We start from the raw sequence: 25,614 nt of genomic DNA, 5'->3' as shown, positions 1-25,614 counted from the left end.
TTTTTGGCTGCTTCTCCTCTTGTGTGACTTTCTTGAGTGGTGTCCCCAGCCTTAACCGGCTGCCCCCTCTCTCACCAGCACCGGGCAGGGGGAACGGGACGGAGGGCGGGGGGAGGGGCGGACCCTCGTGCCTTCCCCCCACCCGCCCGTCCTTTGTGAGTCACGGGTGCGCCGAACCTCGCAGCTGACCCCCCCACTTCCCCAGAGTGGACTGCGCTGGGTGGGGCTGGAGCCCGCGGGAGGGGCGGGGAGAGCCCTGGGCACCGCCCGCTCGTGCTCTCCTTCCGTGCTCTCCTCTGCAGCTGTCAGCCTGCCAAGGCCTCTGCTGGCTCGGCCCCGCCCCTTCTGAGTTTTAGTTTCCTTTTCCCAGCAGCAGCGTTCAGTGGTTTTTCGGCACCGCGCACCGGGCAAGCCTAGAGCAGCTGCCCTGCTGCCAATGGAGGTGTGCAGGTGAGACCTGGCCTGGGTAGGGGTTGGGGAAGCCCTGTCACTCCGCCTGTTGAGTGACCACTGGGTGTCCTGGCGGAGCAGGCTTGAGAGAGAGGAGATCAGGGCACTAGGACTGGGGTCCCAAGCCGGCCAGGAGGTCTGAGCTCCTTTGCTGTTCCCAGCATGGCTCTGCGTCCCTACCAGTGGGAAGTGATCATGCCCGCCCTGGAGGGCAAGAATATTATCATCTGGCTGCCCACGGGTGCCGGGAAGACCCGGGCAGCCGCCTACGTGGCCAGGAAGCATCTAGAGACTGTGGACAGAGCCAAGGTGGTTGTATTGGTCAACAGGGTAAGTGGCCTGCCTGCCGCACGGCTTCATTCAACCCCTTAGAGCATCCCGGGGTTGTCACCTCTGCTCTTCTGCCCTTCCAATCACTGCCTTCCCCGTCTGCGCTCCTACCCACCGCGGCTTTTCTCCCTGTCCACCTCCAGGTGCATCTGGTGACCCAGCATCTTGAGGAATTTAGTCGAATGCTGGACAAACGCTGGTCTATCGCAACCCTGAGCGGGGACATGGGGCCACGACCTGGCTTTGGCCACCTGGCCAGGAAAAATGACCTCCTGATCTGCACAGCTGAGCTGCTGCAGATGGCGCTTAGCAGCCAGGAACAGGAGGAACACGTGGAGCTCAATGGTGAGGGCTACGGGCGGGTGCCAGGGTCCCCTGAGCATTCATCCCTGCTGCCAGTCCGGGCCAAGCCAACTTTCCTTTTTTAGGACACGGTGGAATGGAGGGGTTCCCTATTCCCCAGACCCCAGCAACCAGTCGCGTAGAAATAGACTTACTACAGCGGCTTCCCAGCTGAGGCTCTGTTTACTGACGCAGCGGGCGGAGGTCCAAACAGCGAGAGCGTGAACTGTGGGGGTTACCTTTGCAAGCAAGGTCACAGCCTGCCCCCATGTGTCCCCAGACTTCTCCCTGCTCGTGGTGGATGAATGTCACCACACGCACAAAGGCACCGTCTACAACGTCATCCTGAGCCGGTACCTGGAGCAGAAACTCTGCGGGGTGCAGCGCCTGCCCCAGGTTCTGGGTCTCACAGCGTCTCCAGGCACCGGAGGGGCCAGCACGCTCAAAGGGGCCATCGAGCACATCCTGCAGGTGAGCCACCCTCCTCCCTCCTCCTGCCACCAACTGTCCAGCTGCCCTCCTGGGCCCCCCTCGGCAGGGTCAAGCCCCTTCCTCACCTAGTATCCTCTGGTTTTCTTGTTTTTCTGGGTTTGGGAGGGCGAGGGAGGACACTGGCCTGTGCTCAGGGGTTACTCTGGGATCTGCATCCAGGAATCACTCCTAGTAGGGCTTGTGGAACTATATGGGGTCCTGGTGATTGGACCAGGGTTAGCTGCGTGTGGAGCAAGTGGCCCTCTTGCTGTGCTATCTCCCCAGACCATCTCATTCTACTTTACTCTCCTCAAGGCTCAGTGACTCTCTAAAACCCTCTCCTCACTGCCTTCCTTCAGCCCCTAGTGACTGGTGATGTCCCCAGTCCCCAGAGCAGCGCCTGGCCCAGACAGGGAAGACACCTAGTGGTTGAGTGAACCAGTCGCACTCCCTGTGGCCCTGTGTAGGTTCTCATTTCCTTGGTGGGGAACCACTTGCCCGACAGCTCTGCCCTTTTGCTCCATGGGACACCCCATCCCCTTTCCAGTGACCATCTGTTGTCCTTTCCCCACTAGCTCTGTGCCAACCTGGATACACAGCACATCATGTCACCCCAGAAGAGTCTTCCTGAGCTGCAGGAACACAACCACCAGCCCTGTAAGAAGTACGACCTCTGCCACAGTCGCAGTCAGGTGTGTGGGAGAGAGAGGAAGTGGGCTCTGGGCCAAGGGGACACCCCAACTGCATCCTCACTGGCTCTGTGACTTCAGGTACTTGCTTACGTAGTGGAGCCTCAGTTACCCCTTGCTGCGGCAATCTTAAAACCCCGGGCACCCCATAGAGCACCCATTTCCAACCACCCGTCCACAGACCGGTGGCTATCTATCACTGTAGGCAGGTTGAAAACCACTGGTTGTACCACCATGGTTTAACTGCCAGCCCGTGGACCCATCTGCAGGATCGTGCCAGTCCAAAAATGTGAGAAGGTTGAAGCATGCTGCTGCTGAGTACTTTCTCCTGAGGCCATTCCACTCTCCCTCCCAGCTGTGCTGGCTGTAATCAGACCCCTCTGGGTGCAGGCTGGAAGTCAGTGTGGAGGTGGAGCAGGGCCTTTCCACCCACCCTAGCTGCTCTTCCTGGAGCTGGCTTCTCTCCTCTACAGGCTGGGTACTGTGGGGAGCCTTCAAGTGGGGAACAGCACCCCCTCCCTGTGCCCATTCCCTGCAAGCATGCAGGAATGACCCCCCCACCACCACTCACCACTCTACTAGGACCCCTTTGGGGACATGCTGAAGAACCTCATGGACCAAATCCATGACCATGTGGAGATGCCCAAGCTGAGTCGGGACTTCGGGACGCAGGGCTATGAGCAGCAGGTGATGGAGCTGATGCGAAATGGTGAGAAACGGCACGTAGGTGGAGGGTGAGGCAGCGGGGTTGTGCTGGGCAGACCAGAGAGGAGCCTTCTGGTGGGGGAGGCACAGCGAGCAGGGCTCAGGAATCACTCCTAGTGGTGCTCAGGGACCAGATGGATCAAATCCGATGAGCCCCGTGCAAGGCAAATGCCCTAACCGCTGTACTATGCTCCCGCCCCAGCAAAGAGTGGGTAAAGGCTAGGCCAGTGTACTGGACACTCTCCAGGATGTTCCAGGGCGGCTACAGGTGAAAATGGTCAGGGCAAAATGGCTTGCAGGGAGTTGGGAGGGAGGAGGGAGGGGCTAAAGTGGATGAATCCCTATAGCCAAGTGCTTCTCGGGCACAGAGCAAAGTGGAGGGCACATGGTGGGCGTGGCCCCGTGGTAGGGGTGGAGAGGCTCCATCAGAAATTGCTCTTTTTGCTGACCCACAGCTGCGCAGGCCGGGCTTCTCGAACGGCGGGTGCTCGCGCTCCACCTGCGGCACTACAATGACGCCTTGCTCATCCACGGAACAGTCCGCGCTGTGGATGCTCTGGCCACACTGCAGGATTTCTATGACAGGGAGCGCGCCACGAAGACCCGGGTCCTGCATGCTGAGCGCTGGCTGATGGAACTTTTCACTGGTGAGGTGCAGCCATTTAGAAATGGATGGGCAGGTCAGAGGGCAGCCGGGGTTCTGATGCCAGTGCTGGTTGGAAGCTGAGAGGGTACTCTTTCCAGTCAAAGGCCAAGGCTGTTGACACAGATGTGTCCTTCCCTTACGAAGGTTTGGATACACATAAAAACTAATCCAAGTTACCAACAGAGATTATAAAAGCCATTGACTGCCCCTGAAAGCCATGGGCCGCTGGTACCTTTGACATGCAGAGGTGGCCAGAGGGTAAAGGCAAGCCTGCTCCAGCCCCGTCTGGAGAGGCAGAGGTCAGCCTGAGATCGAGTCAGCTTGGGCCACACAGCTCATCATGGAAATGTATCCTGGCACCTGGAGTATGAACCTGGATTTGGCTCTTCAGGCACTCGGGGGGAGCCCTGACGCCCTGAGGGGGTCCTAAAGGTGCTCTGGGGGGTTCTTTGTGGGGGTCTAGACAGGACAGTCCGCTCAGGGCTCGTGGACTCCTGCAAAGCCTTGCCCTCCTGGCCTGAGCACTGTGTTTTGGGTGCTTCTGGCAGACCACAGGCGTGAGCTGACTCGCCTGGCGCAGTGTGGCCCAGAGAATCCCAAACTGGAGATGCTGGAACAGATCCTGCAGGAGCAGTTTGGGAACCAGGGTAGGCCTCAAGGCCTCATCTTCACCCGAACCCGCCAGAGTGCTCACTCGCTCCTGCTCTGGCTCCAGCAGCAGCCTGGCCTGCAGACCCTGGACATCAGGGCCGAGCTGCTCATCGGGGCAGGCAACAGCAGCCAGAACACCCACATGACCCAGGTGTGGGCGCCGTGGTAGGACTGGGAAGCAGGGGCCGCTCCTTAGGAAGCAAGGGAGAAACAGGGTAATTGACAGTGACCCAGGGACAAGGGGGAATCACCTACCATTCCCGGGCAGAGTGGAGGAGAGCTGGGAGAAGAGGTGGACACTGAGGTCACTAGTCTGGGGGTCTGTGAGGAAAGAGGTGAGTGATGTATTTCCTAGGGGGCTGGGGAATCCTTGCAGATCATGTTCTGAAGGATCCTAGGTCGGGGCACAGAACCCCTTAGGGGTCCCAAGGAGAGAATTGTTTAGAGGTGACTGGGAAGATGGGTGAGATCCTGGGGACTCTTGGACACACAGCTGGAGAGTTGGGGTCCCTAGTCAAAGGGCTGCACCCAGAGAGGCCGGGCTGGCAGGACCCACTCTTGTACCATGCACTTTCTCTCCTCCCCACAGAAGGGGCAGCAGGAAGTGATCCAGAAATTCAGGCAAGGCATACTGAACCTCCTGGTGGCCACCAGTGTGGCAGAGGAGGGACTGGACATTCCCCAGTGCAATGTGGTCGTGCGCTACGGCCTCCTCACCAACGAGATCTCCATGGTCCAGGTACCCATGGCCGCTGCCCCGCAGCCTAGAGGATTCGGTGTGGTTCCGTAGACCTGCTCAGGACTCTCCCTTGCTGTCCCCTCCAGGCCAGAGGCCGAGCCCGGGCCAGCCAGAGCTTGTACACCTTTGTGGCCACCAAGGGGAGCCGGGAGCTGCAGCGGGAGCAGACCAATGAGGTGCTGGAGGCGCTGATGGAGCAGGCGGTGGCGACTGTGCAGAAAATGGACAGAGCCAAGTTTCAGGCCAAGGTATGTGGGCAGTGTGGCAGACTGCAGGGGCTAGACGAGGGAGATGGGTGCCGAGGACCCTCTGGCTGCCTTTCCCTGCATGTCCCTCCGTTTTCTCTTCCTCCTGGGGGAAGTGGAGTCTGCTTGTGAAAGGTTCAAACAGAGGCAGGGCAGAGATTGAGGGAGAGTGATGGAGCCAGGAAGCTGACGGCTGTTTCCCAGTGCACCCTGTGACCAGGCCTGGACCAGGGATTGTTCTTATTCGTTTGTCTTTTGATTTTTGGAACCAAATCATTCCACAACCAGGACTTAAACCCATTCCCCATCATTCAGCTTCACCAAGAACAGTCCCTGTTAACTTTAGTGGTCCTAGTGATTGGTGATGCTCCATGTTAAATTCAAAGCAGTGACTTGAGGTACCAGAGGGCAAGCCAGGCTGGGAGCTCTGGGAGTGGCCCCTAAATCCCAACCCAGATAAATCCAGCAGCAGCTTCGGCCCAGTGGTAGATTGGTGGGTGAAGCCCGAGCTTCCATTCCCTGGCACTGAAAAAATAATTTGAAGTGATAGCTTTGGTGCATGAAATTGTCCAATTAGGACTTAGAGGGGCTGGAGCAATATAGTACAGCGGGGAGGGCTTTTTTTGCCTGCATTCTACCCGGGTTCAATACCCAGCACCCCATATGATCCCCTGCGCACTAACAGAATTCCTGAGTGCAGAGCCAGGAGTAAGCCCTGAGCAGTACCAGGTGTGGCTCCAAAAAAACCAAACCAAAAAAATTTCAGCTGGAAAGTATGTTCCCTCCCATATTATTATTATTTGATTTTTAATGTAATTTTATTATTTTGCTCGTAATATTTTTTTCCACGAAACCAAGTCAAGACCCTTCCAGATCCTAATGCTCTGGAGCTGGAGCCCTAGTACACAGGTGGGAAGTTGCCTTGCGCAGAGCCGACACCAGATTCTATCCCTGGCACCCATGTGGTCCCACGAGCCCCTCCAGGAGTGATCCCTGCGTGCAGAGCCACGAGTCAGCCCTGAACGCTGCTGGGGGTGGACCCCAAACTAGCAAACCAAACCCAAGTCAGATCCTCCTGAGCCGAGGTCTCCTGAGCCCTCTGACCTGGCTGGGTGCCCCCCTCCCTCAGCTGCGGGAGCTGCAGTGCTCAGCCCTGGAGCATCGTGCGGCGCAGGCGGCCCAACGGGAGAGGCAGCAGCAGCAGTTCCTGGCAGAGCAGGTGCAGCTGCTCTGCATCAACTGCATGGTGGCCGTGGGGCACGGGAGCGACCTGCGGAAGGTGGAGGGGGCCCACCACGTCAACGTGAATGCCAACTTCTCGTGAGACCCGGAAGCGCGTGGTGGGGGGAGGTGGGCCGAGGGGGTGCTGAGACTCCCACTTCCAGATGGTGCTGTTTTGAGGGTTTGGAAACTGGGGGAATATTTTCACAGCCATCGGGTTTCCATTCACCAAGTGCCTGGTGGACATCTGCTCAGACTCAGACAAAGGGGAGCATCCGCCGCAACCCCAGATCTGGAAGGAAGGGTCGGAATGTGCAGGGCTGTGGTGAGGGGAGGGAGGCATTCTGGGGTCTCCTGGGAGAGAGGGGGTGCAGGTTCAGATGGAGGGCAGGCCCGACAGGGCAGCCTTTTCTCAGTGGCCAGCTAAGAGTCTTGGATAAATTTTGAGCCCGGGAATGCCAGGGTTGATCTGAGTTCCATCTTCAGATTGGAAAGCAGGCAGATGGCAGAGGATAGCAGGGGGCTGGGAGGAGGAATGGAGGCAGGGGGACCTGGTAGGAGAGGATGGCAGTCAGTGCAGCCTGAACATGGGCAAGAGGGAGTGGAGGTGGCACAGGGCACTCTAGGCCCTGGGGAGTCTCCACCTCATGACAGGCAGGAAGTTCTCTTTCTCGGGAGAAGGTTCAGCAAGTAGGTGGGCACAGAGCTGGGGCAGGGATGGGGTCCCTGAGGACCGTGCCCCCTCCCATTTCCCTCCAGGATCTACTACAATGTCTCCCAGCAGCCGGTGGTTATTGAGAAAGTCTTCAAGGACTGGACCCCCGGGGGTGTCATTAGTTGTAGAAACTGTGGGGAGGTAAGTTCTGGGACCAAAGTCAGTCTGACAGAGGAGGCCCCGCCTCTGCCGTCAGGGAGTCCTCTCTGGGGCCCGGGCAGGGGTGGGTAGTGGGGGCGTGTCACTGGGTGTCCTGGGCCTCAGAGGTGGGGCCTAGCCCTTGGCTCAGGGATCCTGCAGTGTGACAGATGCCCACATGCCATGGAGCCCATCTCGTGGAGAGAAGCCCATCTCGGGCACAGCCACTGACCCAGCTATCTGTGTCCTGCCCCCAGCTCTGGGGTCTGCAGATGATCTACAGGTCGGTGAAGCTGCCGGCTCTCAAGATCCGCAGCATGCTGCTCCAGACCCCGCAAGGGCGGATCCAGGCCAAGAAGTGGTCCCGTGTGCCCTTCTTGGTGCCCGACTTCAACTACTTGCAGCACTGTGCCCAGAGCCTGTCCTTGGACTGAGCGGCAATGCCCACCACAGGCTGCAGGGGGCAGCAGAGCCCACAGCAACCTGCTTTTCCCTTTTTTCCTGAGCTGCTGGCTCTGCGGGCCCCAGACTGCCCAGCCTATTGGACTCCCACTTGGAGGAAGCAATGGGAGAGCCACCTCTTCCCCCACCCCCCCAACACTTTCACAGGCACTGAATTAGGTGGGGGGCGGGAGATGGGTCAGGAACTCAGGCAGGTGTCTCACACTGGATGAAATTGGGTTAGGGAAACTGAGGCAGGCAATGCAATACACTGTCTCTGGCCCCTCCTTTTTCTGTTCAAGGTCACTTACATATATTAGGTTAACCCATAAATTTAAAAAGTAATAATAAAGGAAACAAACACTGTCCTGTTGTTCATCAATTTGCTCGAGCGGGCCCAGTAATGTCTCTGTATTTGGCATATTGAATACGTCTCAGGTAGCTTGCCAGGCTTTGCTGTGCTAGCAAGATCTCTTCAGATCATATAAATAAAGGAAATTAGTATATAAAATATGTTGTTTCGGAGGTGGGGGTGGTTAGGACCATACACAGCTATGGTAAGACTTAATCTTGGCTCCTGGATCATGCCTGGTGGTGCTCAGGGGACCATATGGCATGCCAGGGATCAAACTTAGGTTGCCTTACAGCGGGTAGGGCATTTGCCTTAGCAAGGGAAGTGCCCTACGCACTGTATTATCCATCTCCTGTAATTTTGTTCTTTTGGGGGGCCCCATCCAGCGGTGCTCACATTCTGTACTCAGGACTTTATCCCTGGCAATCCCAAACGGGGTGTTAGGGATCAGACCAGGGTCTGCTGCCTGCAAGGCAAGCACCTTACCCACTGTACTATCCAGCTACTACAATTCAGTATTTTTAATAAATGCTTTTCCACAATAATGAATGTAGCCACTGCTCATGTTTCCTCATTTGGGGGCTGGGGAGATCAGTGAGTGCTGAAGCATACAGTTTTCACGCAGGAGGCCTGGGTTTGATCCCTGGCTCTGCATGACCCCCCTGAGCACTGGGCCTGGAGTAGCCCCTGGCACCATTTGGTGTAGCCCCAAAATACTTTTTAAAAGATTGGGGGCAGGGGCCAGAGCAATAGTACAGCGGGTAGGGCATTTGCCTTGCATGCGGCCAATCCAGGTCCGATCCCTGGCATCCCATATATTCCTCCAGCACCGCCAGGAGTAATTCCTGAGCATCTCCAGGTGTGACCCAAAAAGAAAAAAAAAAAGATTGGGGGCAGGAAAGATAGTATCTTGCCTTGCATGTCGCTGACCTGATTTTGATCCCTGGCACCTATATAGTTCCGCAGTCCACTGGGAGTGATCCCTGAGCATATAGCCAGGTGTGGCCTAAAAAGCACAAATTGCTTATTTCTCGTTGTGCTTCCTCCCTCCTATCCCTCCGCATTCAGTGTTCTGTTTTCCATATTTTTAATCTGAAGGACACCCCCACTTGATGCTATTGTAGCCTTATTATCATCAGATTCTAAAATTGAAGCCCCTGGAGCATACGAGGCTTTCCAACCACATTACCCTCCCCCGCCCCCGCCCCCCCCCCCCACACACACACACAGGCCACAGGCTCTCTCCCCATCTTCCTCTCCCTGGACCGGGAGAGGCGGAGATACAGGTTTCAGGTGGGGCTCAGGTAGACATGGGGGTGGGTGAAGTTGTAAAGGCCTAAATTTTCTGCTCTCATTTCAATAAGCAGGAACGACAGGCAGGATCTAGGTTGATTCTTCAGGGAAAGGGCTATTTCTGTAGTGAGAGGCCTGGCAGGCAGGAGTCACCTTCAGGAAGAAGCGGGGCAGAGAGCTGAGAGCAGGAGAACGAGCCTCTGGCCCCATCCGGGCCCTGGTCCTGACCCGGGGTAGGTGGGAGATGATCACTCTACCCCTCTCCCCTTTTCCTTTTTTGGAAGCACACCCAGCAGTGCTCAGGGCTCTCTCCTAGCTCTGTGCTCAGGGATCACTCCCGGCAGTGCTGGGGGAACCATATGGGGTGCCCAGGATCAAACCTGGGCTGATCCCATGCAAGGCAAGGACCCCACCCACTGTCCTTTCTCCTTGCCCCCTCTTCAGTCCACTTGTCTAAGGATAAACCCTCCCCACTCACAATGTCTACACAAGGGCCCTCCCCGAAGGGCCCCTCTTCCTCATTCTTCAGTGACCCTTAGCCCTGGAGGCAGGAGTGCACCTTCCCCATTCTCCTCCTGGGAGCCCTTCTACCAGCTGGTCCCCACTTTGCCTTCAGTTCTCTCTCCCTGCCCACTGCGACGTGCTTTTTACAGGTCAATAAAATTAGCGACTGGGGAAAGCGAGAGGTGGGCAGGGGCCCAGGGCTGCTAAGCTCAATGGCCTTGAATGTGGCTGGATGCACGGAGGCCGGACGCCTGTCATTCCAGGGCTCAACAGTGACAGCTGAGGGACCTGCGCTGCTATGGGGGTGGAGGCTGTGTTGCAGAGAGAGAGAGAGGGGGGGGGGGAGAGAGAGAGATGGACAGAGGCTAAGGATGCCCTGGACACCTTAAGCACCCCCTAAGCCCTTCCACAGCTGACTCCTAGATGGAGATTTTATTTTAACTTGGGGGCCATGCCTGGCAGTGCTAAGGGCCTATCCCTGGCTCTGTACCCAGGGATCACTCCCTGCGGTGCTCTGGGGATCATGTGGTGTGCCAAGGATCAAACATGGGCCAGGCACAGGCAAGGCAAGCCCTACCTGCTGTACTATCCAGCCCCAACTTTAAAAGTTCTCCTAGGTCGCATACACTCTCCCAGGCTCGAGACAGAAAGGGGAAAACGAACAACAACTTGCTTTTAGTGAGGGGGAGGTCTTCATATGAAACCACTATCTGTGCCAGTGCAGTAGTACAGCGGTAGGGCGTTTGCCTTGCACGCGGCTGACCCAGGTTCGATCCCCAGCATCCTATATGGTCCCCATCACTGCCAGGAGTAATTCCCGAGTGCAGAGCCAGAAGTAACCCCTGAGCATCGCTGGATGTGACACCCCCAAAAAAAAAACAACCGAAGAACATAAGAAACCACTATCTCCCGGGCTTCTGAGCAAGGCTGCCTGAAGGAGGGAGGCTTGTGAGATCTGCTGGACCCCGATGTCCTACGTGGCTAGAAGGCGTAAAAGCTAGCTGAGCTCCAGCTGCCGGGAACATTTCCCCTTAGCCTGCACCTGAGCGCGGCGGGCCGGGAAGGCCCTGGAGGGGCGGGGCTAAGGGTTTGGCCTCGCCCCGGCCCCGCCCCGGCCCCGCCTCCCGCGCGCCCGCAGCCCCGGAGCTGCCCAGCGCCGCGAGAGCAGGTGGCTGCCGTGCGCTGCTGCGTCTCCGTCCGGCAGGTAAGTGAGCGGCCGCGGGCTGGTCCACGCCGGGGACCTCGAGGGCAGCGCGAGAGAGCAAGACAGCCCCCCTGCCACCTGTCCTGTGCCGTCTTCTCGAACCCGGGAACCCTCCCAGGGGACAGGCAGGACCTCACAGGGCTCTGCGCACACTCTCTGGGCGTCTGGACCGGGCCAACGAACTCAGGGGAAGTTTGGAGAGCCCGGGGCTGGCTGTCCCTGCCGCCCCGCGGGCTCCGGGCAGTGGGGACAGGCGGACCCCCGCAGCAGGGTCGGCTCTCCCCGGCACAGTGGGGCGCAGGTGGTGGTCATTGCGGGGTTCCGGAGCCCCAAGCCTCGTCCAGTTCAGCATCCTCTCACCCCCTTGGAGAGGGATGGGGAGTCCTTAGGGGCTGCTGTGGTGTGGGCAAAGGAGACGAGACCCACTGCACAGCGGAGTTGAGGAGTTAGGACCAGCAGTGTCCTTGACGTACATCTGAGTTCAAGTGGACGTGCGTGAGGGGGACGTAGAAGCAGATGATTCCCCGAAGAGCTGACGGAACTAGCCGCTCTTTTCTCTGCCCTTGCCTCAGGGGCCTGCGTAGAAGTGGGTTTTACTGCGCGTGCACCCTCTCGGGTGGAACTGAGGCTACTAGAAAGATACCCTGACCCCCAGGGCCTCCAGGAAGGCTTCCTGGAAGAGCAGGTCCTAGGGGCTGGTAGACTTGAACCTTGATGCTGGCCTGGGGTAGAGTCAAGACCAGCCCTCGAAGCTCCCTGTGTCTGCGTGAGTCGGGGACCCTGGCTGTTCCCATTGAGCTCATGGCAAAGGTTTCTTCTTTTCTGACCTTCTTCCCAGTGTGTCCCGGCTGCCTTCTTGCGTCTGGGAGTCAAAGTTGTTGCTATGGGACAAGGCAGTTCTTTGGGTAAGGTAGATTTGATTTTTTTAATTGTTTGCTTGTTTGGGGGTCACACCTGGCGAAGCTCAGGGTTTACTCCTGGCTCTGCACTCAGGAATCACTCCCGGACGCTGTTGGGATGACCATATGGGATGCCGGGGATCGAACCCTGGTCGGCTGTGTGGAAGGCAAGCACCCTTTCTGCTGTAATATCTCTCCAGCTCCCCTTGACTTGATTTCCACCACCTCTGCTTTCAGTGGGATCTTGGATATGTATTTTTCTTTTCTTTTTTTCTTTTTTTCTTTTCCCCTTTGGTGTGTGTGTGTGTGTGCGGGACCATTCCCAGCAGTGTTCAGGGCTTACTCCTGGCTCTGTGCTCAGGGATCACTCCTGACAGGGCACTGGAGATCTTAGGTGGTGCTGGAGATTGATCCTGGGTCAACCGATTGCACTGTATAATCTCTTCGGTCCTTTGGACATGTCTCTTAATGTCTTAGAGTTCGCTTCCTCTCCTGTGAAATGGGAATAATTCTGACCCCTGCCACCGTGGGGTGACTGCAAGGAGTGACTGAGAATCACACAGCACCTGGCGCCCGGCTCCTATGTAGGACAGCGCAGCCCATCAGTGCCTTAACCCCATTCCTTACCGGCCCCGCCCCAACCTGCATTGCGTAGGATCCCTTGCTGCCTATCCAGGAAGAGGAGTGGGGTGCCCATCAGGCCAGGGACCAGTGTTAGTGGAACCCCATGAGGAATTGTAACCCCAGGGGACAAAATGCTGGTTTTGAGATCCAGTGTGGGGAAATGCCATCTTCTCATTCCCTCCCTGCCCTCTCCCCACTCCCTTCTAGAAATCTCCCAGTTGGAACCAAGCGTGCAAAATTTTTCCAGGAAGATAAATAGTGCAAGTGACTGAAGGTCTTGTTTGGGTCTGCCCTCCCATGGAAAGATAGATTCAGTGGCTGGCTTGAGCCCCGGGGGCTGCCGGGGAAGGACTCTCCATAAAGCACTCCTAAACCTGGGCAAGACAGGGGGTGCCCAGGACTCTGATCTGGCCGTGCTCTGGTCTCCAGGTAGATGAGGTGGCGCAGGCGCAGGGAATGAGCCCCTGAACCCCACTGGGACCAGAGTGTCCACTCAGCTGCTGTTTTTCCAAGGCCCTGCAAGCTGCCCAGGTCCTGTTCTCCTCACTCTAGCATGAGCACCCCAAGATCTAAAAGGCCACCGAGGAGCTGTTAGTCGGGGGTGAATGCGGATCGAGGAGGGGGTGCTCGTACCCACCTCGGGCTCTGAGTCCTCATAGAGCAGGAAGGAGCTGGCGTTGGAAGGTTCGGGGTGGTGGTTGCAGCTTCCTTCTCATATAGCCTTGTTCTGCAAAACTCCCAGTGGTGAGAGAAAAAGACCGTGGAACCTTCCTACAGGATGTTACGAAGCTGTGTTTGTTCAGAGGGAAGGTTCGAACATAATGAGATGGACATATTCATTTGTTTTTCCAGCTTGGGGCCACACTGGGCGATGCTCAGGGGCTATTTCTGGCTCTGTACTCAGGGATCACTCCTTGGTGGTGCATGGGGGACCCTGTGGGATGCTGGAGATCGAACTTGGGTCAGCCGTGTGCAGGGCAAGTGTCCGCCCCACTGTACTATTTCTCCAGCCCCATGGAACGAACATTTTGGTTACCTGCTTTTTCACTTTGGGTGGGGGCACACTTGGCAGTGCTCAGGGCTGACTCCTACCTCTGTGCTCAGGGATCACTCCTGGTGGGGCTCCAGGGACCATATGGTACGTGAATTGATCCAGAGTCTGCCATTACAAGGCAAGTGCCCTGTCCACTGTGCTATCCCTCTGGTCCTTAACACTGCTTAGACAGGTACGGGGTCCCCCTGCTGTCTTGTTAGAGGTAGGCCTGGCAGCCCCAGACCCAAGCTGCCCTTTGTAGCATTTCTTCCTGCTCTCTCCCTCCCCCAATATGAAAGCCCCCCCCAACCCTGAGCACAGGACACGTGCCCCTGGACCAGGAAGGTATTTCAAGGTGAAGTGAAGAGTGTCAGCTGTCACCAGACGCTCGCCCCTTGGGCCTGCTGACCTCATTCTCCTCCCAAAACTGGAGCAGTATTGAAACGAATCCTGAAATGCTCGAGGAGAGAGTTGGGCTGAGGGAAGGCTGGTTGATCCCGACAGTGCGGTGGGAAGAGCAAGGCGGGGGGCACCCAAGGAGGCTGCAGCGGGGCCGCTCAGAGCTGAACCCCAGTCTCCTTCTTAGAGGCAGCCAAGCCCCACGCCCGGGAGGGGTCTTGTGTCTGTGCGGTGGGTATGGTGCTCTGGTCGGGGGAGCAGGTGAGAGCCAGCTGGCCGGGTGCTGAGACTCACCCCTGGGAGGCAGTGACACGCGAGTCCCCTCGGCATGGCGCGCCCTGTGGCACCTGTGTCACCTTCTGTTTGGAATAGCCATGTGGCCTATGTGGCCTGAGGCACTTGATGCAACCCCCCACCCCCCGGCCCTTGCACTGTTCTCAGACACTCACCCACCATTGATGCCCCCGTATTGCCAGTGACTCCCCACTGCACACCTGGCCACCTTGGGTGTGGCACCCCCTGCTCCCTCGCCAGTGCCTACTGTGACCACACAGTCCCCAGTGGTCTTCCTTCTCCTTGGGTGCCTGCCAGCTCCTGCCACCGGGGCTTGGCTTTTTTGAGTATGGGGGTAGAAGAGAGGGGTCACAGGGGTCTCTGGTGCTGGGGACAGAAGGAGGCCACGCTGCACAAACCCCATCCTCTCTGTGTTCTGCAGTCCCAGTCTCTAGCCGGAAGGTGGTCAGTGCCCACCCTGGGCTGGGCACCCCTGCCCATGACTTTCTGCCTTTTTAAAAAAAAAACTTGAGTATATTTTCTTGGCCTTTTACATTTATTTATTTATTTTTGCCATGCTCGAGCGGGCCCAGTAACGTCTCCATTGGAGACTTTGTTGTTACTGTGTCTGGCATATCGAATACTCTCGGTAGCTTGCCGGGCTCTCCGAGAGGGGCGGAGGAATCGAACTCGGGTCGGCCATGTTGGCCGCTTGGTAAGGCGAACGCCCTACCCGCTGTGCTATCGCTCCAGCCCATCTCCCTGCCCCCCCACCATATCCCATCCTACCCGGGGTCTGTCTCTCTCTTTCTCTTTATATTTTTCTTCCTGGTTTGGGGAGATTTTTGCCATCTCCCTGCCCCCCCACCATATCCCATCCTACCCGGGGTCTGTCTCTCTCTTTCTCTTTATATTTTTCTTCCTGGTTTGGGGGCCACATCCAGCGATCCTCAGAGCCTGGTGATCCCCAAGCTGTGTGCTCAGGAATCACTCCTGGAGGGCCTCGGGGGACCATACAGGGTGCCAGGGATAGGACCAGGGTGGCTGCATGCAAGGCAAATGCCCCACCTGCTGCTTTATTGTTCCCTCCCCTGTGTGTGTCTCTGTCCTCTGTCTCACTGGGCCTTGGACACCTCTCTCGCGGGCCTCTGGGTCCTGTCTAGACACCCTCACTTCCAGGTGTGTCTCTTTGGCTCTCTCTGTCTTACTCTCAGGAGGCACCCCAGGGGACAGGGCACCCAAATGTCTCTAAGTGTGTACGTGAAGGTGGCAAAGCCATCAGGGCATGGCAGGGGTCGGGTGGGGGTGCTGCCCTCTCTGGACTCTTACTGCAGGGGAGGACAGGGAAGGGGAAGATCGGGCTCTGTCTGCAGAGGACAGGAGTTGACCTGTGTCCCCCAGCTCCTTGCTGAGAACTGGAGAATGGGATGCTTCAGCCCCCCCCCACTCAGAAATCCTTTTGTTTGTTTTGATTTGGGGGCCACACCCAGAAGTGCTCAGTGGTTACATTTGGCTCCTGGCGGGCTCAGGGAACCATAGGGGGTGATGGGGATCAAACTTGGGTCAGCAGCGTGCAAGGCCAGCTCGCTGCCCCGTGCTGTCATTCAGGCCCCTTGACTCAGAGGAAACCTCCTTCTTCAGCATGAGGCCAGGATCACGCAGGTGGGGTGCGGGACCGAGAGTTCACGGTCATGGGGAATGACGGCCCCATCGGAGGAGCTCAGCGGGTTGGCCCGGAGCCAAAGGAAGGGTGCTGGCGGTTGGGGTGGGGGTCCCCTCAGAAGAGACGTTGACCCAAGTAGAGCTGAATCGACACTTTTCTTTTTCCTCGAAGCAGCCAAGCTCCTTTCAACCCACCCAGGTCCTGCTTCCTGCTCCAAACCACTGTGGGGACCCCACCCTGTTCCAAACATTTCCGCCCGTTGCCCCCCGGCCCTGGGGCCTCTTCAAACAGCTTCTCAGCCCTGCCCAGGTCTCACCTCACGCAGTCGCACAGGAGCCGTTCTGTTGGCTGTTTGTTTATTTGACCAAGGTGGGGTGAGGACCGTCTCTCACTTCAGATGGCCAGGCCAGGCCTGCCAGGCTTCTTTAGCTCCCTGACTGGCAGTGCCCTTCCCTGCTCCTTCCTTCATCTAAAGCCTGTATGTTTTTGTTTGTTTGGGGGTGCCGCACCTAGGTGGGACGTTCAGAGCTTACTCCTGGCTCTGTGCTCAAGGATCATGCTTGGTTGGGCTCGTGGGAGCATCTGGGACGCTGGGGGTTGAACCCAGATTGGGTGCAGTCCAGGCAAGGCTCTCTCACCCACTACCTGAGGCCTGTTGATTCAGACATTTGAAGCCAGCCCCAATCCTCCACCAAGGGCAGAGGAAGGAGCCAAAACGCCCTCCTCGAGTCCCCAAACCCAGCTGAGGGGAAGGAAATGCCTGGAGGTTGTGTGGGAAAGCAGTTCTTTTTAATTTTTTTTTCTTTCTTGGGGTTCCCAGAGAAACATGTGGGGTGTGGTCTTTAGAATGTGGGCGATGGACTGGAGAGATAGTTCAAGTGCAGGCTCTGAGGACCATCTTGAGAGACCTCCAGAGCCCAGGAAGTAGCCCCTGAGCATGGCCGGGTCTGACCCCAAACAACCATGAATGATATTGTGGTTGGAGCAATAGTTGGGGACATGGTGCTTGACTTGCGTGCAGCCCCAGGAGTGACCCCTGAGCACAGAGCCAGGAGGAAGACCCTGAACATTGCTGGGAGTGGTCCCAACACCACATGCCCCAAAAAAGAGTATATATGTAGTCTTCCCTCTTTCCTCCCCATTCCCATTGGCCAAGATTTGAGGTGGTCATAGAGTGAAATGTCAGCAGAAGGAGTATTTTCTTTATTTTATTTTTTTGGTGGTGGTGATAGGGTTACTGGGGGTGGGGGGTGGGCACACCGGCAATGCTCAGGAATCACTCCTCATGGGCTTGGGGACCATTTGTGATGCTGGAGATTGAATCTGGATTGGCCACATGCAAGGCAAATACCCTACCCACTGTGCTATCTTTCTGGCCCCTGCAGATTTTTCTGGTGGGGCTGGGATCCCTTTGTGGGCCCATTTCAGAGTGGTCTTCTGGGGACCCCTGGGGCCTGTCCCTCCCAGGATTTCATCCGGGATGAAACCCTCAGCACCCAGGAGGCAACAGAATCCCCGCTGGTGCAGGACCAAGCCTTGAACCTGGACCTCTGTCTCTTCTTGCAGCTGGGTGAGGAAGAGTCCATGCCACAGCTGTTTCTGGTCTTTGGACCACAACCCCATCATCTCTTTCGTCTTTACCTGGCTGTGGTGGAGCTTCTGGTCTGTGTGTCTCAGGCAGGTGTCCTCATGCCCTGGTTCTGAGCTCTGCTGGCCTAGTTAGCCGCTTCTGGAGGGGACAGAAGCCCCAGGGACGAGTGGGGAACGCCACTCTCTGGGTGCTACTTGGGAATGGGACAGGCTGAGGCTGGGAACGGCTATTCCGGGGCTACAGGGTGAGGTGTGGGGGTGGAGAGGCCAGGGTAGGGGGGATCAGGAAGCTTCCCCAAATAGCCCTGGCAGCAGTGCCAAGCCGGGGGACAGGGGTAGCGCAGCTGGCCGGTTGGTATGGGGGCCTGGACCTTGAGAGCTGGGGAAGGGGCAAGCAGGGCGTAGGACTGCTCTGGGCCCCCTTTTTTCCTCCTGCTGGAATGGGCTTCTCTGGAGCTTGGGGTCAGGAGTAAAGGAGACAGGCAGAGCCTCCCCTCCCCCCACTGCTGCTGCATCCCAGGGGCTCTGAATGAGTCATTCAACCCTTATTCATTAGGTCCCTAACGTGCCTTATGCTTGCGAGGCCTGGCCCCAGAGTTCAGGGAGGATAAAATGGGGACTAAGAGACTCCCAATGAGGTGGCAGGAAAGAAGGGGACCTTCGGGGGAAGGAACGCCAGAGAAGGGGTGCAGGCGACAGGAGGTAGGTGCGCTCTGGCCAGAGGGAGCAGGTTCAACTGGGAGTTGAGCCCAGGAGGAGGAGAAAGAGCCCAGTGTGGCTGGATTGCCGTGAGCACGGTCGGGAGTGGCCGCAGGAGGCCGGGAGCCCGGACCGTGAGGGCAGGGACATTTTCACCCCAAGGATGTTTTGAATGCAAACATTTTCATCCTAAACATACCAACACTGGAGACTTGTTCAGAAAATGGTTTCCAGTTGGAACTTTATTCATTAAACTTCATTCCTTGATCGGCTTTTTCCATGTTTCCTCTAGGGTCCAGTTAAACCAATTTCCATATTATTTATTGATTTGTTTTGGGTCTCCCAAAGCAGTGCTCCAGAAGCCGGGATGCCTTCCCAGTGATTCTCGGCCAGCGGGGCTGGCAGTTCAATGCAAGGGCTCCGCGCGGCTAGGGATGACCCAGTGTTCCTTTGGAGCTCCTGGGCTGCATGGGCTGCGGGGGTCCAATGGTGTGCCGAAGCACACAAGGCAGCACCATGATGCCTGTATTGACTACCTTTCCTCAACTTTTCTTTTTTCAAAAAATTCTATTTTAGGGGGCCCGGAACAATAGTAAAGTGGGTAGGGCACTTGCCTTGCGCGAAGCTGGTCCAGGTTCAATCTCATATGGTTCCCTGAGTCTGCCAGGAGTGATTCCTAAGTGCAAAGCCAGGAGTTGCCCCTGAGCACTGCTGGGTGTGGCCCCAAAACAAAGAAAAATTTCATGGGGGCCAGAACCATAGCACAACGGGTAGGGCATTTGCCTTGCACGCAGCCGACCCGGGTTTGATCCCCAGGATCTCATATGGCCCCTCTTCTCCCCAGCACTGCCAGGAGTGATTCCTGGAGTACAGAGCCAGGAGTAACCCCTGACAATTGTCAGGTGTGACCCCCAAAAAACAGAAAAAAAAATGTTCCACTTTAGGGCTGAGCGTTAGTATAGTCAGTAGGGTGCTTGCCTGGCACACAGCTGACTCAGCTTTGATCCCTGGCACCCTGTCTCATTCGCAGAGAACCACTAGGAGGGATCTCTGTGCACAGAGCCATTCTTGAGAACAGCTGCATGTGGCCCCCTAAAAACACAACTCAATAGAATTCCTTTTAAAAAATTGGGGGCCATATTCAGCAATGCTCGAGGGTTGCTCCTAGCTCTGCACTAGATTGGTGGAGATCGGATTCTTCTGTTCATGACAATCAGTAATGAGTCTCTCCTCTCTGAGTAAAGCTGTTGATAGAGGTACCATACCAGTCACACACACACACACACACACACACACACACATACACACACACACACACAATCCACGCACCCACATATATAACCCTTTATTTGGGATTCATTTCCGGCAACACTCAGCCAACCAGAGGTCAGTGCCCGGGCTGGAGGATATGGAACTGCTCACGCCCTGCGATGCTAGGGGCCACAGGGGCCTCCCAGTGGTGCTTGGGGAGCACCATGCTGGGTGGTGTCAGGCCTCCTCCCCAGTCCTGGCACGGGCACAGCTCACTCCCCCAACCGCTGAGCTCCCTCTCCAGCCCTGGCACCAGCAGTGCTCAGATGGGGGCATCAGTTGAGTATCTGAAGAATTGGAGTCCTGCCAGAAAACCTGTAAGGAAAGGAGCGAGGCTAGGACCAGATCCCTCAGGATCTGTAAGGAAAGAAGTGAGGTTGGGACCAGATCCCTTGGGATCTGTAAGGAAAGAAGCAATGTTGGGACTAGTTCCCTCAGGATCTGTATGGAAAAGAGCAAGGTTGGGACCAGATCCCTTGGGGTCTGTGAGGACCAGAGCAAGGTTGAGACCAGATCCTCGGGATCTGTAAGGAAAGGAGCGAGGTTTAAGGAAAGAGCGAGGTTTAAGATCTTTAAGGAAAGAAGAGAGGTTGGGACCAGATCCCTCAGGATCTGTAAGAGTTCTCTGGCGGAACTTCCCCAAGACTTCTCATGGGGAAGCCTCTGAGGCTTTGAGGCAGGAGGGTGAGGAAGGAGAGGTGGACAGGAGGCAGGCAGGCTGGAAAGGAGGCAAAGGCAGGACCCCGCTGAAGGATGTCCAGGGAGGCAGAGGGAACAGGCGCTTGTCTGCGCTGCTCCCCACACGCATGCGCATGGTGCCCTCGGCCTCAGCTCCCACCGCTCCCTTCCTCCAGGGCCACGACACCCAGGCCTGCCGGGGAGTTTGCACAGGGTGGAGACCAGGGACTGGGGAGTTTTCCTCGGGGCTCCCTGGCAGGCTGTCTCCTGGCTGCATGTTGCCAAGGGAGGGCCAGGGATGCCCGGCCGAGATGGAGGACAGCAGGGCGGGCCACGACCTCCACCCCAGCACGCGACTGGAGGCCAAGCCGACCCAGACACTGCCCGCTTGTGCGGCCGGTGGCTCTGAGCACAGGGTGTGACCCCGGGCAGGGCACAAAGGGACGTTTGTGCTGTGAGGCTCAAGATCCACCTGGGCCTGGCTTGGCACTTAAGGGAAGAGGGAGCTGGGCCCGGACCGCTGGCAGAGTGAAGGCTCGGGGTGACACGGCCTAGGCTCCGCTTCTTCACCCCCATTCTCATCAGTCTCATCACCCATAAAAGGGAATTTAGTGCAAGGCACTTCTCTGACCTGGGTTTGATCCCCTGCGCCCCATCCAGTCCTCCAAACCCACCAGGAGTGATCACCAAGCACAGAACCAGGAGTAAGCCCTGGGCACCACCAGGTCTGGCCCCAAACCCAAAAATAAATAAATAAAAGCAACTTATCCCAGGATGCACTGTGCTGACCTACTAACAATGCACCATCTTCCCAGATTCATGAATTTTTAACATCATCCAACAGACACACCTACAGGTGATCATACACCTGTTTGCTTTATAACTTTTAAAATATTGACTCCTTTAATTCCTGTACCAACTCTCTAACAGAGGCGCTATTCTTCCTTCTTTTACCAGAGGGGAAATTGAGGCCCAGCAAGGGCTCGAGTCACCCGGGGAGGAGGGGAAGAGGTACACTTTGAACCCTAGCAGTAGCAATCTGCACTATTTCCCGAAAGAAAGGTGCCCCAGAGGGGGGGGCTTTGACCTTTATTCGGAGTGGGGTTACTTAGGAGTTATTTAGAGTATCGGGATTACTCTCCCAGGAACAGAACTGCACAGTTAGGCTGGAGAGAAATTCATACAGCAGGTAGGGCTGTACTCTCTTACTTTTCACATGGCTGACATATGTTCAATCCCCAGCACCCCATGGTTCCCCAAGTCCTGCCAAGAGTGATCCCGGAGCACAGAGTCAGGACTAAGCTCTGAGCCCCATCAGGTGTGACCCCAAAACAAAAAAAAAATTAGAGAAAAAACAAAACTGTATGGTCTTCCCAGCATGGTCCCTGGGAAAAAGAAAGCCAACTCCACACAAGGAGTCCTTGGAAGGCCTTGGGTAAGAGTGGGGTGAGGGGAAGCAGGACCCCCCAAAAGAGTCACTCACTGCCCAGTTGTGGGGGCAGCCTTGTTCCCTAGAGGCTGGGGTATATCTGGAATTCTCTCCGGGTTGACCTGTTCACACCCAGTGGGGTGCTTGGGTCTACAGGAGGGAAGCCCCTAACCCAGAAGCCTGGGGTCTAGCCAGCCGTGCAGCTTAGCACAGACCCCGAGTGACCAGGACTTTCACCAAGGGCCAGAGGGCGGCAGCCCCGCCAGGCCCCATGCTGAGCCCAGGAGCACACGTGGGACAAGCGGGGAATGCAGGGAGGAGCACATGAGTGTGTGGACATGGCTGGGGCAGTTCTTAAGGGCTCTGGACACCTCACACTTGGGACCCCCACCCAGTGATTCCCTCCTTCTCCCAGCTCTCCTTTTCTGGCAGAAACCACGGGGACCCCTCTGAGCAAACTCGAGCCTCACCCCAGCTGGAGGGCTACAGAATGCAGGCTCCAGCCTGGCCCCTGTGGGTGGGGACGGGCCCCTGGGGCTGGACAGAGCTGCCGCCTGCAGGCGTCTGTGGGCCCGCTGGCCGGATTTGAAAGGTTCCCTTCATGGCCAGCCCTTGATGTGGTCAGCAGCTCCTCTCCAGCCATGCCAGGTCTCTCCCAGCCCAGGGGTTCCTGGGCACCCCTTCCCTCCTGCCCCATGAGAACCCCCATTCTCAGGGTCATCTCAGACTCCCCCCTCCATTTCCAGCCCTCTGAGACTAGGAGAGGTTTGGGGGGAAAATCTCAAGGCCCAGTGGAGTGGGCAGGGGTGGACACTCCACTGGATAAAGCTGCATAACAGCCTCACAAACTGAAGGGGGGGTCAGGGAGAATCAAATATCTTTTTTTCCTGAGGGTACTCTGTTTGACTCTGGGACACTGCCCTCTAGGTCAGAGGGATGAAGGCCAAGGGCCACAGGGACCCCCATGTACTTGGCACCCCCAGGAGCACAGCCTTTTCCTTCCCTTTCCAAGCAGCAGTGCGGTGAGGTCCCTGCCCCGAGCTGACCTCTTCTAGACTGCTACAGCTCATTCTGGGGAGGGGCACCCCTGTCTCCTGTCCTGCCTCCCCCTGCCCCTGACACACTCACCGGCCAGGCCGCTCTGCCAGGCTGGAAGAGAAGGTGGAAATAATTTCCGTTGTGTTGGCAACAAACACACATTGGATCCAGCTCAGGCAGGAGAGGTCGGGCAGGGCCTGGCAGCCCCAGGAAGCAGGATGAGGGGCAGGAGCGGGTGGGGTGCGGGCTGGACATGGGGATGGGCACGCGGCGTCCCAAGATCTGGGGGACTCAACTCAGGCCCACTCATCTTCATGCTCTTCCTGCTCCTTTCTTTCCCAATGCTCCTGTGTGAGGAAGTTCTTTCTGTGGCCTGACCACGGTCCCTCCTGCTCTAATGATATGAGACAAGGTTTGTGATCTTGGTCCTGGGGCCCTTTCCAGTGCCTTGCTTGTGGGGGTCACTCCCAGGGGTTCCTGAAGGAGCAGATGGTGCTGGGAATAAGGGAATAATAGATCCTGGCACTTTGTTTTCTATGCATGTTGTCATTCCCATTTTTACAGGCCGAGAAACTGAGGTGTGGAGAAGGGGCTGTGCACCCAGCCACAGCGGAGTTGCAGTCTGAGCACTCATTGGCCGGACTGGAGTTTCTCCTAGTTATCACAAGACTTCCTAGTTGTCACGAGACTTTCTCCACAGCTCCTACCCCTTCTCTCTCCCCACCACCCCCAGGGCACCCAGGCCCAGGGGAGTCATCCTGTCCACTTCCCCGCTTCTGTTGGGGTGCAGGGAAGCCTCCTGTGTTCTGTGGAGCGCATATGGGCAGAGTTCCGGGGACAGGGAGGGTGGCATAGCCGGGTACTTAAAGGTGTCAGCTGCTGCTGCTGCTTCGTTTTGAGCAAAGACTTTGAGAGTTTAATGTGATAATCTCAAGCTAATTACAGCAAATGGAGGCCCTTGGGCTTGTCCAAAAACAATTATCACAGGCGGAGCCGGGAGGCAGGACAGTGTCCTTCTGGCCACCCGACCTGGGGCCTCCAGCAGGCTGGGAAGGGCCAAGTCTTAGCTTTCTGTTAGTTTTTATTATTTTTCGTTAATTTTATTTTACTTGTTAATTGTTTTGGGGGGGCCACACCAGGCAGTATTCAGGAATAACTCTTGGCAAGGTTCAAGGGACCATGTAGGATGCTGGGGATACAGCCTGGGTTAGCTCCATGCAAGGCGAGCATCTTAACTGCTATACAGTCTCTCTGGCCTGTGGTTTTCATTTTTATTATCTCAGGGTTTACTCCTGGCTCTGTGCTTAAGGGTCACTCCTGGCAGTGTTTAGTGTTTAGGGGACTATAGTGGGTGCCAGGGATTTGAGCACCTTTACCTCTGCACTGTTTCTCTGTCCCCTAGTTTTTAATTTCAGAGGGGCTACACTAATGGTTCTTTGGGTGTCATACAGTGCTGGGAATTGAACTTAGGACCTTGCACATGCTGGGTGTGTGCTCTACCACTTGTGCTATCTCCCAGCTCTTCCTTGCTTTATAACCAGGGGACCCAGTGGTGCTCAGGGGACCACGCAGGGGATCCAGTCAGTACCGGGGATTGAACTCCAGGGTTCCCACATGCAAAGCACATGCTCCAATCCTTTGAGCCATCCTTGGCCACCATCCTTCCTTCCTTCTTTCCTTTTCTTCCCTTCCCCTTCCTTCCTTCTTTCCTTCCTTCCATCCTTCCTTCCTTCTTTCCTTCCTTCCTTCCTTCCTTCCTCTCTTTCTCTTTTGTCTTTTTTTCTTCTTCTCTTTCTTGTGGAAAGAAGGCATTTGTTCTTTTCTCTCTCATTTCTTTTTTTGAGGGAGGGGCATCACACTAGGCAGCTCTCAGGACTGACTCTTGCTCTGTGCTCAGGGATCACTTCTGGCAGGGTTCAGGGGCCCATATGGGGTGCCAGCAATCAAAACTGCGTCGGCCGAGTGCAAAGCAAGTGTACTGCCCACTGATCTCCTGGCTCCCTTCTTTCTCCTCTTTTCTTTGAAAGTAAACCATGGTAGGGACTCCCCACTTAAAGACCTGGACCGTAGGGCCCGCATCCTCCCCGCTGACATCTGAGAATATTCTGTTCTGTGAGGGGATATGGCGAGACTGGCCAGAAGGGGCCTCAGAAATCAAACCAGCATTTTCCTGGCCGGAGAACTGAGACCCAGCTCTGATGCTTCATATCCTCCCTGCCCAGAAGGAAACCAATTAGCACCGTGTCTGCTTCTGCGTTCCCAGCGCCTGCCTCATTATTTGGGGATTTATGTCCCTCTCGGTCACCGTGAAGGACAACTGTCCAGCCTTGCAGTCAGGGAGGGCAGCCCGGCCCGGCCCTGAAGGCCAGTCGTGGCAGGAGGTGGTGCCACCCTGCTCGGGGCAGGATGGGGATTTGATTTCAGGGGGATTTGCAACCAGTGGGGAGCCGCCCTGGACACATGGTGGCTCAGGGCTATTTTCGGAGGCAAAAGGCTGGCCCCGAGGGGGGAGGGATCTGGAGGGCTCATTGTAGCCCTTCGTGGGTCTCCCCTCTGCTGGGGAGGGCACCGCGCCGCCATGGTTCCATCCCCCCGAGGTTGGGGATTCTCCAACGTCCTGGATCCCTGGGGCTCCAAATCCCACAGCCCCTGCCGTCGAGGCTGGCCTCAAGAGAAGGAAGCTTCCAGCTGGGCAGGGGTCCATGGCCCTTCGCCTGGGCCCCTTGAGTCCAGGCCTTGTTCCCGGGTCCTGGTGTGATTCAGGTGAGCGGTTAGTCACTGCCTCTAATTTTGTTTTTGTTTTGGGGTCACACCTGGCAGTGCTCAGGGCTTCTTCCTGGCT

General features: G+C 56.7%; 2 protein-coding genes across 2 annotated transcripts in view; both read left to right on the top strand.

The window, feature by feature from the left end:
* The first annotated feature begins 385 nt into the window (after positions 1-385).
* DHX58 (DExH-box helicase 58) lies at positions 386-8,149 on the top strand. The gene is made up of 13 exons (XM_056128205.1): positions 386-450; positions 612-780; positions 924-1,125; positions 1,403-1,593; positions 2,169-2,285; positions 2,865-2,991; positions 3,443-3,634; positions 4,182-4,435; positions 4,874-5,023; positions 5,110-5,271; positions 6,398-6,588; positions 7,249-7,345; positions 7,600-8,149. The coding sequence occupies exons 1-13, from the start codon at positions 437-439 to the stop codon at positions 7,774-7,776; spliced, it is 2,043 nt and encodes a 680-aa protein (XP_055984180.1). The 5' UTR covers positions 386-436; the 3' UTR covers positions 7,777-8,149.
* A 2,948-nt stretch (positions 8,150-11,097) lies between these two features.
* The window catches only part of ZNF385C (zinc finger protein 385C), a 49,090-nt gene continuing 34,573 nt past the window's right edge, over positions 11,098-25,614 (top strand). The window contains exon 1 of the mRNA XM_056128208.1: positions 11,098-11,136. The gene's annotated coding sequence lies outside the window, so the exon portion shown is untranslated. The remainder of the gene's footprint in view (positions 11,137-25,614) is intronic.

Source organism: Sorex fumeus, unplaced genomic scaffold (genome assembly GCF_029834395.1).
Source record: "Sorex fumeus unplaced genomic scaffold, SorFum_2.1 ptg000063l, whole genome shotgun sequence".
NCBI classification, from domain to species: Eukaryota; Metazoa; Chordata; class Mammalia; order Eulipotyphla; family Soricidae; genus Sorex; species Sorex fumeus.
Note: the sequence above shows the minus strand (reverse complement) of the source record. Positions and strands in the feature narration are given on the sequence as shown.

What these genes read in the sequence shown, in the direction of transcription:
- DHX58 (XM_056128205.1), top strand. An exon ending in TGGTTGTATTGGTCAACAGG is followed by an intron (nt 781 to 923) that starts GTAAGTGGCCTG and finishes GTCCACCTCCAG; the next exon opens with GTGCATCTGGTGACCCAGCA. An exon ending in AGAACACCCACATGACCCAG is followed by an intron (nt 4,436 to 4,873) that starts GTGTGGGCGCCG and finishes TCCTCCCCACAG; the next exon opens with AAGGGGCAGCAGGAAGTGAT.